This window comes from Dasypus novemcinctus, chromosome 2 (genome assembly GCF_030445035.2).
Source record: "Dasypus novemcinctus isolate mDasNov1 chromosome 2, mDasNov1.1.hap2, whole genome shotgun sequence".
NCBI classification, from domain to species: Eukaryota; Metazoa; Chordata; class Mammalia; order Cingulata; family Dasypodidae; genus Dasypus; species Dasypus novemcinctus.
This window is the reverse complement of record NC_080674.1, coordinates 73,544,004-73,560,380: the sequence shown is the minus strand read 5'-3', so window position 1 is coordinate 73,560,380 and position 16,377 is coordinate 73,544,004. Positions and strand designations below refer to the sequence as shown.

The following is a 16,377-nucleotide window of genomic DNA, read 5'->3' as shown; positions in this document are numbered from 1 at the left end:
GCAAAATTGGTTAAAATGTTCTTCATAAATCTTTGGAAATCCATAGAAATGGTGAAAAAGCATGTCATAGTGTTAGTAACTATCAGCGCTAATAATATATGAGTATGATAGTGGTTAAAAGGGAAAGTCTAAGGTCATGTATATTACTAGAAGGAAAGCTAAAAAATGTAACATGTTACATAGCATAACAAAATCTCATGTGGCATATGAGTGTGGGTAACATTGCATAAATACAACTTTTTCTTTGAAACTGAACGAACATACATTAATGATAAAAGATGTTAAAAGATGTAACCAAAGCAAACTATGGGCAGTAGTGTATAGTAATATATTAACAATCTTCCATTAAGGGTAAAAAAAAAATCAGGAAATACACTAAGTGAAAGAAACTAGACAAAAGATATTACATATAGTTTGACTCCATCTGTACAATTATAATTACAAACAAATTAGAGAGACAGAAACAGAATAGCAGCTATGTATGGCAAGGGAAGGAAAGAGATTGAGAGGTGATTATTAAGGAGCAGAGTTTTTTTGTTTGTTTTTTGTTTATTATTATTATTTGAGTAATGAAAATGCTCTAATATGACTGAAGTGATGAATGCACAACTCTGTGATTATTCCAAATACCACTGAGTATATACTTTGAATGGATTGTATGCTTTATGAATATGTATCAATAAAATTGATTTTTTTTTAAAGTATTAAATTTCTCTGCCTCACTACTAAATCTGAGTTCCTACATTAGAAAAAATATTATGCTGGCTTTGAGACCCAGAAGATTTTGCAGTACTAGATTTTGAAGGTTCTTTATAGCTAGAAAACAGCTCAGTGTTTAAATATACATAGAAACAAGAATTCCTGCTTCTTGGCTCCTGGGAAAAGTACCCCGCAGCCCAAAGAAGACAATTTAAAATTTCATATGAAAGTGAGGAACTCAAGAATATGAAAATTCATTCACTAAATCATAAAGCTGCTAACCATTAATATGTGCTATGTATTTTGCTAAGGAGGCACACACACTCACCAAGTGCCTTTTTGAAAACTAGTAGTTTTACAAAGTGGGAGCATGCTTTATGGGTGATGCATGGGCTGGAATGATGAAAGGATATAAAGAGGCTGGAGAAGTGTTTATGTTCCAGATCAGGATGTGGAGGACCTTTGATTTTATCCTTTTGGCACTAAGAAATACTGAAAATGTTTAAGAAAAACATTATGTGGTTCACTTAATAAGATCATTCTGAATATACAGTGGAGCCTGGACTGAAGGAAAAACTGACTGTTGTCAGGGATTCAAATTTGGACCAGGTGAGGGATGATTATGTGAAAGATGGTAAGAGTCTGAACAAGAGGCATAGCTGTGGGGATGTACTGCAAAATGTTAAGTGAAAAAGGCAGACTGAAAAGAAATTTAATTACAATGCAAAATATGTTTGTGCACTGGAAAAATTTCACTGTAACAATTAATGGGTATTTACGTAGAATTCTTTCTAGCTCAGGAGTAAAAAACAGGTTCATCCACAATTATTTCCTATATTTGTGCTTTTAGCTTCAGCTCATTATATGCACAGTTTTCATGACAGCCTTTGCTCAGGTGTATAGTTATTAGGATTTTTTAAAAAAATGGACTCATTCTTTCTGTTTCTTTCTGATAATTTTTTCCCGATTTTGATAGCTTTAGAGTTAAGATTTACTGATACTTCTTAATGTTGAGCAGAGGAGAGCAGGGACAGAGAACAAAATGCAAAAATATTAGTTCTCTATAATTAGGAATTTGATTCCAATGGATCCTTGTATAGCAACTGGACATAATTAGTACAAAATTGAGACAGTTAAACCTTAGTTATTCTTGATTTCTGAGATACCATTTATTGCTGGAAAAGGAAAAGTTAGGTCACAAAGTATTTTAGATACACTTTAGAATTATTAGTCAAACACATACATTTCCTTCTGATACTATACCTGGTGATGTCTCACAGTGCTTTTCAATTTCAGAGAGTGTCCCAATCAAATTATCATCTTCTATTATATTTAAATAAAACAAAATATTGCAGGGGAAAAAAAACATTTTCAAGAACCAAGAAGAATCAAAATTTTAAACTTAAACAGAAAGTTAAGCATGATGATAGAGAAAGAGAACTTTTTAGGTAGATTTAAAGAACCTTTGTTGTACAAAACCCACATACATCTTGCCTGCCTGTATCATTGTCACCTACTTTTGGTTCTAATTATTGCTAGCACTGCCTTAAACTGTGAATAAATATGTACCAACCCAATCAAAATTAAAGTTTCCATGACAAACAGAAAACCTGAAAAATCTAAAGATAGTGGAGAAGAACTCAAGCTTATTTTAGTTACCCAGATCACCTGCCTGATTTCTAGTAGGACCCATCAATGTTTCTTATGACTGAAATACAGATTCTGTGGAAACAAAAATTAACAAAATAACATGCACAAAGAATAAGAATGAAGTGCTCATTAAACAACTAAGTAAAAATCTTAGGTATATTCAATTTATAAAAGTTTAAAAATGAAAAAAATGCTTTGCTCATGAAGCCATAAAAATAGGATGGTTACGTTTAAATGTCTAAATGTTAGAACATTTAGAAATCAAACCATTTTTACAATTATGCCATTTTTATGCCTTCTTATTCCATTTTTACAATTGCCACACACACAAGATACATTTCTCATATGAGTTTTGACAAATCAAATAATGAGAGCAATAGTTCTCAAACTCACCATGTATCAGTATCACCTGAATGACCTGTTAAAAAACAGATTGCTAGCTCTACCCTCAGAGTTTCTGATTTTAAAATGTCTACATTTCTAATAAGTTCCCAGGTAATGCAGATGCTGCACGTCCAAGGACCATACTTTGATAATGAATTAATGCTCAATTAGTGGAAATCAGTGATTTGTATTATCAAGGATGACCCCATCATTAAAATGAGCAGAAAAAAGGACAATGAGTTATAGTTTTGATGAGAAGCTGCTGCTCCAAAATAAAGTTGCTTTGTTTTAAGCTGGCTTTGTGCTTTGTATTAAGAATTTGCTTGAAGAACTGGATAATGGTGAAGACAAGAAAAACCCTTGAGCAAAAGCTAGAGGTAAGAAAAATACTGGACTTGTTTGGTGAAGTTTAGGCTTATATAGTTATGCCTAGGAGCCATTTTAAAATCTTCACTTTTAAATTCTTCTGGAAAAAAAAAAATTAATTGCAAGCATAAAACTCCTTTTTTTCATTGAATCAATTATTTTAAAAACAATTGTTTTTAAAACAAAATTTCTTAGGAATGAAACTATCAATTCATAACAGAAAGAAGTGCATTATATTTTGCCTCCCACTATTTATATCGATCAGCAGTTTATAAATTTGTTGCTTCTTAAAACTGCTAATCATGGTTAAAAGTCTCCTATCCAGATAATAGACTGTCAAAGAGTAAAGGAAAATGTGGCTATACAGTATGATAACAGAAAAACAAAACTTTTCATGTTAAATATTTCACCAGCCTATTTAAAAAAACAATAAGCTTGATCATACTTTGGAATGTTAAATTTCACATGCAGTTGCTAATTATCACTTACCTACTGTTGGAGTATTGGCAGCACTCAGTGAAGCAGATGATGAGATAGAGGAAGAACTTTCTGCCCGGGCTAAAGGGGCGGCAGGAGGTGGGCTGGTGTTAGAAGTTACAGGTGGGCTGAATGGCCTGGGCTTAAATAACAAAAAGTTACTTATCAAAATGTTAAAACAACTCCTCCATTGTTAGAAAAGATTTTTAGGTATCAGGTAAGTTTAATTTTAATATACCAAACCAAATTGTGTCAGTTTCATATAACTCAAAATCACAGATAAACATAGATCAAATTCTTTTTTGAGAATATACTAAAAGCTGAAAAGGTTATTTTAAAATAATGCTATCACGAGGGTTTTTCTGCATAAAAAAATTTCTGTATTGCCAAAATTATGTTTAATACAGATGCTCAGAAATTAAAATATTAGTTTAAAAAGTATGAAGGCTCTTCGTACATACTACCAAACTGCTTCCCAAAAAGGTTATTTACTTTACCCTACTACCCACAAATATCTGAGAATACCTATTTCTCTGAACCTTTGCCAGCAATCAATGGATAATTATTATTTTTCCAGAATAAGGAAAAATAACAATTAAAAAAAAACAACAAAAAACCTGGGGAGCAGAATTGGCTCACGCAGTTGAGCGCCTGCCTCCCCCATGGAAGGTCCCAGGCTCATTCCCAGTGCCTCCTAAAGAAAAAATAGACAACAAGCAGATAACGAGCAAAAACAACAAGAAGACAACAAGTACAAACAATGAACAGACAACAAGTGCAAACAATGAGTAAACAGATAAGGAAGCCCTCCTGGAGGGGGGGTATGAAACTAAAAATTAAAAATAAAAATAAAAAAAATAGACCACTACACTGAGATATTATTTCATACCTTATATAAAACAAAACAAAACAAAAACACCTAATTTGATAGATAAAAACAGGATTTGGATTTTCTCTTTTATAACCTGTCCATATTAGCTTTATCTGATTTAGTTTTGGGAGATATTCATATTACTTGAGCTTTAACTAACCCTCTGCTTTATTTGCTGCAAACACTTTTCTCTAAATAGTGCTTCCCTCTATTTTTGGTGTTTACAACTCTGTCGACATTTTCCTTCATAATTCCTTATAAGGCTTCCTAATTGAAAACGTTCACCCCATACAGAAGTCTAAAAAATTTTACTTCTCTTATTTTCCCATTTTTCTAATTAGACATAAAAACAATTATGGAAAGCTAAAGTTCCAATTAGTTTATCTGTTATTTTGGTGCATGGATTTTTTTTCCTTGCAAACTCCTAATTGTTCCAATAATCCATTAGCAACACTTTTGGAAATATTTCACTTTAAAAAATAAGGCACACTTAGTTTAAAATAACTTTTTCCTGCTTACAGAAGTATTGGTGAATATGAATATTTATTTAGTATGTACTATGTGTCAGGCCCTGAGTTTTATACTAGAGACAGAGCAGGGAAGAAAAGAGACATTGTTCCTATCCTCATTTATTTGAGGAATATTTAAAAAAAAAAAAAAGGAAGACAAAATTCTATAATCACTCATTATATGAATAAAAGCTTACAGACATACATTTTTATAAAAACAATCATACTATAATAGAGTTTGACAATTAGCACACCACCCTCTCCCAATTTAATAGCGTTTGGATGATGTCACATGGACAACAGGCTGAAAAAATACACCAATGTGCTAAAAATGAAGCTGTGTATGTAGATAAAGGTGGTGCAGGACATGGGACTGAATAGATAGTGAATTCAACAGCTGATCTGAAACTTACATGCTTGGAAGTCTTGAGATCAGATACTTGGGGGACATTTCTTCTGTGGCAACATGATCTCATGGCCAATAAAATGTGGCTACATTTTCACAGTTCATTTCAAAAATTTTTTATGAAAAGATAAAAACAACTTTTTTTCTAAGTGTCTCATTTTCTAGAACTGTGCTATCTAGTATAGCAGTCACTTACTGCAAGTGGTTGAACACTTGAAATGTGGCTAGTTTAAACTGAGATGAGCACTAAGCATAAAATTCTGATTTCAAAAAGTGCAAAAAAGGAGGAAAATATCTCAATAATTTTATGTACTGAAATATTATAAAATATATTATAAAATATATATTGTTAAAATAATATTGTGATATACTAGGTAAAATAAAAGTATTATTAAATTTTATTTCTTGTCTTATATTATTTTTAATATGGCAATTAAAATATTAAAAATTATATATGTTGCTTGCATTGTATTTCTTTTGGACAGGACTCTTTTAAGACAGTGGTTATCAAATATTAGTGCATCAGAATCACCAGGAGGGCTTGTTAAAACACAAAATTGCTGAACCCCTCCCCAGAATTTCTGATTTGTCTGTGGTGGATCCAGTGAAACTGAATTTCTACCTAGTTCCTATGTGATGCTAATGCTGCTGGTCTAGGGACCAAGTTTTGAGAACCACTGCTCTAGAACAATAGGGTTCTTTGTGAGATGGGGGGAGGATTTAGGTCCCTTTCAATGTCTAGTGAAAGCTATGAGCCCTCTCTCCAGAAAAGCTCATTTATAAGCATGCAAGAAAAAAGGCACTTCAATGTAGAGCTGGAGAGAATTCAGTTCAGTATGACTTTTCTGGTGGGCAAAACAACAATAATTATCAAGAGCCTTAAAAAATGTTTTCCCTCTAGTTCATGAATTTCACCTTTTAAAAAATTTTTTACAAAGGAAACAATGAATGTCTGCAAAGAAGTATGCATAAGCATACTTATTAAGACACTTCATAAAAATCAAACTTTGGAATAAATGTAAAATTAAAAAATTTCTAATAAAAACTTTTAGAAAATTAATTTTGGCAACAGTATAGAAAATAAAGCATTTACACTTCGACATACTCTGAAGTCACTTCAAATAGTGTTCCCTGAAGTTCTCAGAGGGTGGTTTCTAAATGTCCTGCAAGATAAGGGTGGAGTGGGTGGGGGTATTGAAGGGGGTATGTGAAGGATTTTACTGTAACATAACAGCCATACTTTTATTTAATAGACTTATAATTTAAGATTTGACAAAGGATTCTACCACTTCAAAGAAGTTTAAAACTATAGAAAAAGAATAACTCATGATATAGAAAGACATTTTCTAAAATAATTTCAAGTGAAAAACAAATTGAAAATGTTTTTAAACCTTTAATTTAAAATGTATTTTTAATTTTATTTATAATATAATTTGCTTTATTTAAAATAAAAATGGGGAAACGGACTTTGGCCCAGTGGTTAGGGCGTCCGTCTACCATATGGGAGGTCCGCGGTTCAAACCCCGGGCCTCCTCGACCCGTGTGGAGCTGGCCATGCGCAGTGCTGATGCGCGCAAAGAGTGCCGTGCCACGCAAGGGTGTCCCCCGCGTGGGGGAGCCCCACGCGCAAGGAGTGCGCCCGTGAGGAAAGCTGCCCAGCGTGAAAAGAAAGTGCAGCCTGCCCAGGAATGGCGCCGCCCACACTTCCTGTGCCGCTGACGACAACAGAAGCGGACAAAGAAACAAAAGCAGACAAAGAAACAAGACGCAACAAATAGACACCAAGAACAGACAACCAGCGGAGGGGGGGAAATTAAATAAAATAAATAAATCTTTAAAAAAAAAATAATAAAATAAAATAAAATAAAATAAAATAAAATAAAATAAAATAAAAATGTGTTTTACTTAAAAACATACACATTTCACAGTCCTAATAACTGACTTTTCCAAGCAATTACTTTGCACCTGACAATGTTATAGTGTTTTATATATTATATTAACTCATAACTCAGAGTCTCATAACATCATAGTATCATTATCCCCATTTTACCCATGATAAAACTGAGAATCCAAGCCCAAGGTTGCTCAGCTCGTAAGTCTGTACTTTTACCCATTACATTTCACTGCCTCTGGATAACATTTATGCACTAAAAAAATGAGAGGAAATATATAACTGTTAACAGTGGTTATCTTTGGGTATATATCTGACATATAAAGGAATTTTTATTTTCTCTATTTTCTAAATTTTATATGATCATGCATTGCTTTTGATATCAGGAAAAAATGTTATGAAGATGCAGTAATTTTTGCCATCTCCTTGGCCACTTGTACCTAGTATTTCATTTCACTTCTACTATGTTTATTCACTGGGATAGAGAGAAAGATGTCACTAAATTTGGTGCTCAAGCCTTTTTATTTATTCACTGAATATTTCCTAACTGTACTGTGGGGCAAGCATTATGCAAAGTACTGAGGAAATGAAACTTGCTATGATGTGGCTGAGAAAGGGGAACACACACAAGTGAAGTACATACAATGTGATATGTGCACTAACAGAAATATGTGTAAAGTATTATGGGACATAGGGAAGGGAATGATTAAATCTTTTGGGGGAAGAGTAGCAGAATGATCAAAAAAGGCAGTAATTTTTACTTGGGTCTTAAAGAAAGATGTCAGTTTGTAACAGAGAAAACTGAGGGATGTTTCAGATAGAGGGAACAGGATAAAAGACATGGATGTATAAAAGAGCATGATGTATTTGGTGAACACAGGAAAGGAACACAGGAACCTAGACTGCAAAGAGTACAAAGTTGTGTGGTTAATCTGACAATGCAAGTTGTTGAGGCAACTTTAGAAAGAACACTGTACATTGAGCTAAAATATTCAACCACATAGATTATTGGAACCAATGGAGATGTATATCAAGAGAAAAAAAAAACAAGATTAAGTTTGACTTTTAGAAATTTAATTCTGGCAACAGTGTAGATGATGGAGCAAAACAGCACAGATTGAAGGCAAGAAGCCTGGTTTGGGAAGGCTTCCTCACTTTAAAAAGAATCCATATATTTTCTTTCATCTGATGATTTCTGAAGATCAATGATTTTTTTTCTGCTTTTTGCTTTCGTTTTTTTTTTAAAAACAAAATGTACTTTTACAAGTCACTTAACTGATGAGAACTCTGGTTTCCATATGAATAAAATAAAGGAAGTAGGACTAGATACCCTCTAGAAGCCTCCTGACAGTATGCTTTCTAAAGCCTAATAACAGGCTACCATTTCTTCCTTAATATTTTATTTTGAGAGGAATTACATGAAAATTGCTTCTTTAATGTGAAGCAATGGATCCTGAATGGTATTTTTGTAATGTGCCAACTTTCTCAGGAAATCTCATCCCTTCTAAACAATGTCTTGCTCCACAGGTTGGACCACTGAGGTAATAAGAGAGAGTACAGGGGGTAGGAATTGGGGCAATTTTTCTATACTTTGCTGCCTTGAGTAGAAAACTTCAAGCATTTAATTGTAATGGGGCATAGAGAAAAGTATCATTTGCATCTTACATCAAAACAGTTAATTGGAAAAAAAACCAAAAAACCTGAGTACATACTATTTCATTAATCCCACTGAGTTTGCCTGAAGTAAGCTTTGGTCTGGAAGCTGGCCTTGGAGGTGGGACAATGGTGCCTACAGAAAGAGGAGTTGTGGGCCTGGCTGGTGGGGGGGAAAAAGAGAATTTGAAGAAAATCATTAGTATGTAGCAATCCTTACATAAAGACATTCTATTATATAGGAACTGTTGGGATTCAAAGCTTTTTTTTCATAAGTTTTAAAAAAAATCTAATTATAAATATTTGTTGAAATAATAGGACATAGCTATCAAATATGCTTTTATTCAAAGCTGTCAATGATATTCCTTAAAATCATTAATTTTTTCAATAAAACTGGTAAACAATGTAAATTTTATTTCCTGTTTCAAATATTTACACATAAAAAGTTAAATCTGATAAATTAACTGGTAAAAATAAACAAATTTAAGGCCTAAGGTCAGACGCTTATTGCCAATACATCTACTTTACAGAAAGTACTGCAAGAACAAAGTCTTTGAAGCAGTACCCTCAGTAATACAACACTTACCTTAAACTTGTTACTTGGACTTTAAAAATCATACAGTAACATTATTGGGATAAGCAAAGAATAAAAAATCTATTGGGAGCAGGTCTAGCTCAAGTGGTTGAGTGCCTGCTTCCCATGCATGAGGTCCCGGGTTCAATCCCAGTAACTTTTAACAAAAAAACAAAAAACAAATGAAAAAACCAACTCTCTTTGGGGAGCGGATGTAGCTCAAGTGGTTGAGCGCCTCCATCCCATACATGAGGCCCTGGGTTCAATCCCTGGTACCTCCTAAAAACAAACAAACAAAAACACCTATTAGTTTACCCCCAAAATTTCCTCCAAACAATACAATTAATTTTTGTTAAGTGTTCTACATAGTATCTTAACTCTTCCTAAATCTTATACAAATTTAGTGTTCATTGCTTTTTAATGCCAATACTAAAATGAGCATTCCTAATTTAACTCTTACCATAAATTACTGAATGAAATTCAAGTGCACATCAAAAGTCAAAAATACATAATAAAGCAGAATGAAAGCAAATATGTTTAAATCATCTTTACATAAATTAACCTAGAATGATTTTCAAATCCCTCTGGTCCTTCCAAAAAGTAGGACTATAATTCAGAGACTAAAGAATATAAGAATAAGAAAAATACATTCAGCAAGTTCTGTAAAGTTCACAGATATGCAAAGTTAAAATATATGAATGAGCCTAAGTATATACATGGGAAAACAAACAGGAAAGATGAGGGTCATAGGATCATTGATGAAAGAATGGAAGCATGAAAGGAAGGGGCCTGTAGGTGATAGGAAGAGACCTAAAACAACGGGTAATCACAGGAATAAAAGTAAATGAAGGGGAGTGGGTGTAGCTCAGTGGTTGAGTACTTCACATGTACAAGGTCCTGGGTTCAATCCCCAACATTTTCTAAACAAACAAACAAAAAACAAACTAAAGTAAATGAAGTAAATGCAGGAAGGTGGGGGTGGGAGTTGATTATAAAGAATATCACAAGGGAATATAAGATGCAAGCTGCAAGCACAGTTCAAGTTGTTTGAGGAAAACAGTAAAAAGCTAAGAAATCAAGGTTAGATTCTAAAGTTGCTGCTTTCTTCCAGTGAGCACTACTTATTGCTGTAATCATACTTTTTTCTGTACATTGGAAGAAATGTGCACCAAAAACACTTCCCTGTGCCATGATATGTCTGCTTTAAAGATGTGTTTATTATCAATGAAACCAGCTCTGACTTATACTCAAGTCTGTGAGAGTTTCAAACAGCATTTACACCTGGAGCTTCATTATGTATCAAGTTGCCCTCTCCTCATTTAGAAGTGTTAAATTCAGCTTCTTCAATTAATCAGAATTTGCTTTTTGAGAGTAATCTAACAACAGTACTTGTAAAGATCACACTGAATTTATATAATATGTGCATATGCCACAGGTGTTTACATTCTTTAGAGCACTATGTTTCTTTTCTTTTGGAGGCATGGAGCTGCTCAAAGCAAAAAAAAAAAAATTCAATTATATGCAGAGTTTCAAGAACAGGAAGTGACCCGTAAAGTAAAAAAAAGAAAGATAGGGGCTAACCTATACCTTCCCTCTGATGTTACCTAAGAAGAATAAACATGTTCGCCATACCATTGTTTATCTGAACAAAGGCAGAAACTAATCTAGAATCTAGAAGAAGTGGTGATGATGCAAAAGAAATAGCAGCACTGTTTGCTTCTTCAGTTAGTTATTTTTCAGGACATGTAATATTATGGCAAAAGGCACTTTGATTCTCAGAGATTGAGTTGTTGAAAGACCTCCCATCCAAAGCATCAAAGAACCTAAAGCAATTTCAGCTTTACAGTGCAATCTCTGGAATGCCTTCTGACCTGCCCTGGAGTGATAAAACTGTAATAAGTTCATCAGTAAAGGAAATCCACTGATGTGACCCTGAAGCAAAAGCACTTATCTGTGCTCTCTGGTGGCCCTGTTAACAGCGGAATAGCATAGAGGGTTAGTGGAAAAGTCTGGTGATGGGTTTCTAGACTTAGCCTCTGACCTGGTTCCAAGTAAAGATTGAGTTATCATACACCAAGGCAAAGAGAGGAAAAGGATTTCCTATTTCTGCTCTTTAAGGACAGCTGGAGGAAAAGAAAACAATTGGAAACCAGAAGCAACCAGAAAATTCTAGAACAGAAATATAAATCTATATGGCCAAATAGTTGTTTCAGCTTAATGTCACTTTTATTACTTAAACTTGAAATATTTAATAAATACATAGAACAAAAGCATGAGCTCAAACTTTACATTAACTAAGGAAGGAAAACAAATATAAACAAAGAAATTTAAAATACATTTGAATAAAACCGAAGGTCCAAAAACACATGTTTTTTCAAAAGTTAGTGTTTTTGTACAGCAAAAGAGCTCGTTTAAATCCACTGGCAAAGAAGGAAATAGTCTATGCTGCGCTTACCAAAGAGAGGGAGGTAAAAGATATTTCCATTTAAAGGGTACATGGATTAAAAATTGTTCAGAAATACTAGTCTACATGGTAGATGAGGCAATTGAAACTACTTCTCTGTCAAGCTCTAAGCATCCTCTTTAAACATACAATGCTAGGAGGCTTAATATATGTTATTAACTCACTGATTGGAATTATTTTTAGACTGCTTTCCAATAATTTAGCTGAAATGAGGTCACTGCTGAATAAAGATTTAGAGAGGGGCAAATAAAGGTAAGAAAGCTGACTGCCTGAGACTTGCTAAAACGTAAAAATGGGTATGTGTGTAGAGGATGAGAAGATGAGGAAGGGGTGCATTGCAGAAAGATGTGGAATAAAATATAACGTAAAATGTCTATTTCACAATTTCACTTAGGGCCAGTCTGCAAAATGAAAAATCTTCAATAATGTATTGCAATTTGATCAATAATAATTATATTCTGCTCAACTGAAAGTTTAATTAATCATCTGTTCTTTTAAAGGGTAAAATAATTTATATTATTTTTCAGATAAGTAGGAAAATTTAAAAATGCATACTGAAGTAAAGTAAATGTGAAATATAGTGAAGGCTTAATAAATGCTTTATCACTTTCTAGCTGCTAAAAATCAAATGAACACTGAATTAAAATGTATCATTTTTTTTACATGATTCGAATTGATATGGGCAAAACATTCTTTAGACAGGTAGGAAGAGGAAGAGCCAGAGAACTTTTTTGAAAAGGAAGAGACTATGCTAGAGAAAATAGCAAGAAAGAAAGCACAGAATTATGAAGAAAATTTTTAAATAACCAAAGTCTGCGCTACCAGTTTGAAAAATTTTATTAATTATTTGAATAATTCATAAGTGGATATTAAAAATTTAAAATACTCAGAACCCTCTTCATTTTAAATATAAAACACCATTTTGACATTTTTACTAAACAAAGACCTTGGCAACCTCAGTTTTTTCTGTACAATTACTTCCTTACATAATTGTTTTTGTTTTATAAGTTTAGCTTTATAAAACAAATTTGCTATACTAACAAATGCCTACTGAGAATGGCTATGCTGTAGCTCAGAAAATGTTCATCTATCTTCTGACCTGTTTCTTATTGTTTTACAAGCATGAGGTACAGATCATCCTCCCTTCAAAATTTCCAATACTGTTCAGGGTTTAAGTTGCCATAATCCATTTATAATTTCTTTTTAATTTAAAATATTAAATTAGGTATTAAAATAGCCTAACTTTAAATACTCAAGTTTATTATTATTATTAATGGTAAAACATTTTAATACATATTATTTTTTTTGTTAATTTGTCAAGGGTATAATGGATAGAACTAAGATTTTGGATGTTAGATTTATTAAGACCCAAGTTTGAATCTTAGCTCCTGGTTATGGAATCTTGGAGAAGTTCTTTAGCTACTCTGAGCTTTAGATTTTTCACTTATAAAACTGGGACAATAATTAAGGACTACATGCAGCTGTTAATGAGATGAAATTACATAGGATATGGGAAGCTCCTAACAGAGTGAAACATTAGGAACTCAATAGATTAAGTTCTCTGTACCTCTCCTCCCATTCCAGCACTCCCTTAACCCCAATACTACATGGCAATTCTAAAATCCCAAAGAAGAGAGATGAAGATCAACTTAAGGTGATTTCATTTTCTTAATTTGAAGAAGCACCAGTTTTATTAACATTCATTTTTAATGCCTGTTTTGATTTTTGGCTAACAGTGAATTTTACATTGTGAAGAAAAGGGGAACCTTAAATGTTCTTGCTAAAACAACAGTTCAAATAATTTAACAAGTTTTTTCATATATTGCTTAGAAGAGGGGTTCTTCATCTTTTTTGTTCCACAGACCCTTAGGCCTGTCAGGTGAAATGAATACTACTGCAATTTATTTATTGCATACATTCATAAGTGAAGGGAATGCTAGATTTCAGTTAGAGGTCAGAGAAAATAGAGATAACAAGCTGATTTTTTCAATTCAAGGTCACAGACCCCCTGAAATCTTTCCACAGACCCCTGGTTAAGAACCCTTGGCTTAGAAGGTGCTAATGCCTTTCTGGAAAGCAGTTTGGCAATAAGAACTAATGGGCATGATGAAGAAAATTTTTACTTATAAATCATTATAGAGACACTGTAAGACATGTGAACAAAATTGTTATGTCCATGGATGTTCATAATATTAAAAAATCAGAAGCAACATGACTATCCATCAAGAAAGGACTGGATACATTAATGCAGATCTAGAGAGATGAATTTTCTACAAAATTATTATATGGATATTAATATGAATGATGCCTAGAAAATGAAAAAAATCTCTTGGTATTTGATAAGTTTTTATTGTTTATGTCATAGGGTCTTTATACTAAGTTAACAAAACCAGTAAAAAATCACTTTTAACTGGCAATATGATGAAAGGACACGTTAAAAATATTTTGATCAAGTACAATATACGCTGGTGAATAAATCAATTTTTTAAAAACCCATTACATTCCTCAGTTAAAAATAATGTATGTATACACACACACACACACACACACACACACACATTTACCTGATGATGATGTAGTTAGTGAAGATGTAGCAGAAGAATCAAGAGATGGTCCAAACAGGGGGTCCCAAGCAAGTAAATCACTGGTCCCTTTCCTATCATAACGTAAAAAAATGAGGATTTTTACAAAGGAATCATTTAGTAGTATAAAATCTAGCCACCTATTTTTATTTCATAGAATTATAACAGCTCAATATACATGATTAAAAAGCTGGATACTCTGCCAATAGCATATGTAAAGAAACCTATTTAACAGATTTAATAAACACATATTAATAAATTGCTATTATTGAAGCAGACCTACAATAGCATTATGTGAAGTTGGTAGGGAAGAGTAGGGAATATTAATCCCCATTTATCCCACTTTGTCTAATAAACTTGGAGGCTGTCAGAAAAGAAATAATGATTTCAGCTATACAAATGAAGAAATACAACACAAAAAGTCTAAAAAAGCTGCCCCAAGATACACAGCTACTTGGTTCTAGAATAGTTTCAGGCCTGCTAATTCACAGGCTAGCACCTAGTCATGGACAGAAAATTTCTTATGTGATATGAAATAGGGTGGAAATTCTATAAGGTCACACTTATTTTCAAAGATGAGAAAAAGTTCAGAAGATATATATATTTTTTACTACTTCTCTAGTAGAGAAGGACAGCTTAAATATTTTAATGCATCAAATTATTATTTTTAAAAATATTTTTAAAAACATAAGATAGCAGACTCACTAAAATGATAATGTTACAATTATCCATAAATGCATGTCTAGGATCTCAACATGCACCTAAATGGAAGCACACTATACCTAGGATGATAAAGGATAGCATTATAGTCATATAAATGATTCCTCAAAACAGTTGTTAAACACTAAATAACAGATCTTTAAAAAAGATAAATACCATCACAGTGCCCAATTATGGCATAACTTCAAAACTATCAAACAATTTTCAACTATGCATTTAATTAAACCTACTTTTACTTGTGTAAAACACATTAGCTGGAACTATTATTCTTATTTATAGATTAGTGAAAAAGAAACCATGCAAGTTAAAATGAAGTCATACAGGAGTTAGGGTGGGCCTTTAATTCAATATACTTCAGAATTGTTTCTAATTGGGTATTATAAACATTTTTTTTTCCTATCTGCTTAGCAGAGTAAAGATTTGATGTTGGAAAAAAACTGAAGTACTAACATTTGTGTGTGTGTGAGAGAGAGAGAGAGAGAGAGAGATCACTGGAGTTGTAGATATAAGAAGGAGGGTTGTAAGCTAAGGTAGAATTGTCATAAAATAGAGAAAAGCGAAGAAATTATAATAAAAATTACTCATTATCATCATCCAAAGATAACCATAAAACCAACACAACTATTCAGGAATATATGTCTTCATTTTATCATTCTATCAGTATACATATTAACATTTTTCAAAGTTATAGTCATACTGTAATATTTTTTAAACTTTATTTTGTACATTTAATAATTGGAAATATAAATAATTAGAAAATAAAATACAGTTGAATAAAAACATATTTCTCAATTTAATGTACTGGATACATACAAATTTTTTAAAAATCATACAATATGTTTTTTACAAAATATATTTGGTTCATAGTAACGCAATCATACACTATTTGTCCTTTTGTGTCTGGCTCGCTTAGCTCAACGTAATGTCCTCCAGGTTCATCCATGTTGTCACATGGTTTATGACTTCATTTCTTACAGCTACACAGTATTCCATCATGTGAATACACCACAGTTTATCTATTCAACAGTTGATGGACACCTGGGTTGTTTCCAACTTTTGGCAATCGTGAATAATGCCACTGTGAACATAGGTGGGCAGATGTCTATTTTTGTCACTGCTCTTAGTTCTTCT

At 32.8% G+C, this 16,377-nt stretch overlaps 1 protein-coding gene across 2 annotated transcripts in view; it reads right to left on the bottom strand.

Annotated features, from left to right (window-relative positions):
* Positions 1-16,377, bottom strand: part of FCHO2 (FCH and mu domain containing endocytic adaptor 2) — a 193,935-nt gene that overhangs the window by 25,698 nt on the left and 151,860 nt on the right. Inside the window, exons 17-20 of one of the 2 annotated variants that reach the window (XM_071208560.1) lie at positions 14,509-14,600; positions 8,966-9,069; positions 3,589-3,718; positions 1,963-2,022 (exon numbers count right to left, since the gene is read on the bottom strand). In XM_071208560.1, coding sequence (XP_071064661.1) covers positions 1,963-2,022; positions 3,589-3,718; positions 8,966-9,069; positions 14,509-14,600 — 386 coding nt within the window. The remainder of the gene's footprint in view (positions 1-1,962; positions 2,023-3,588; positions 3,719-8,965; positions 9,070-14,508; positions 14,601-16,377) is intronic. The other variant, XM_058310078.2, reaches the window with a different exon arrangement.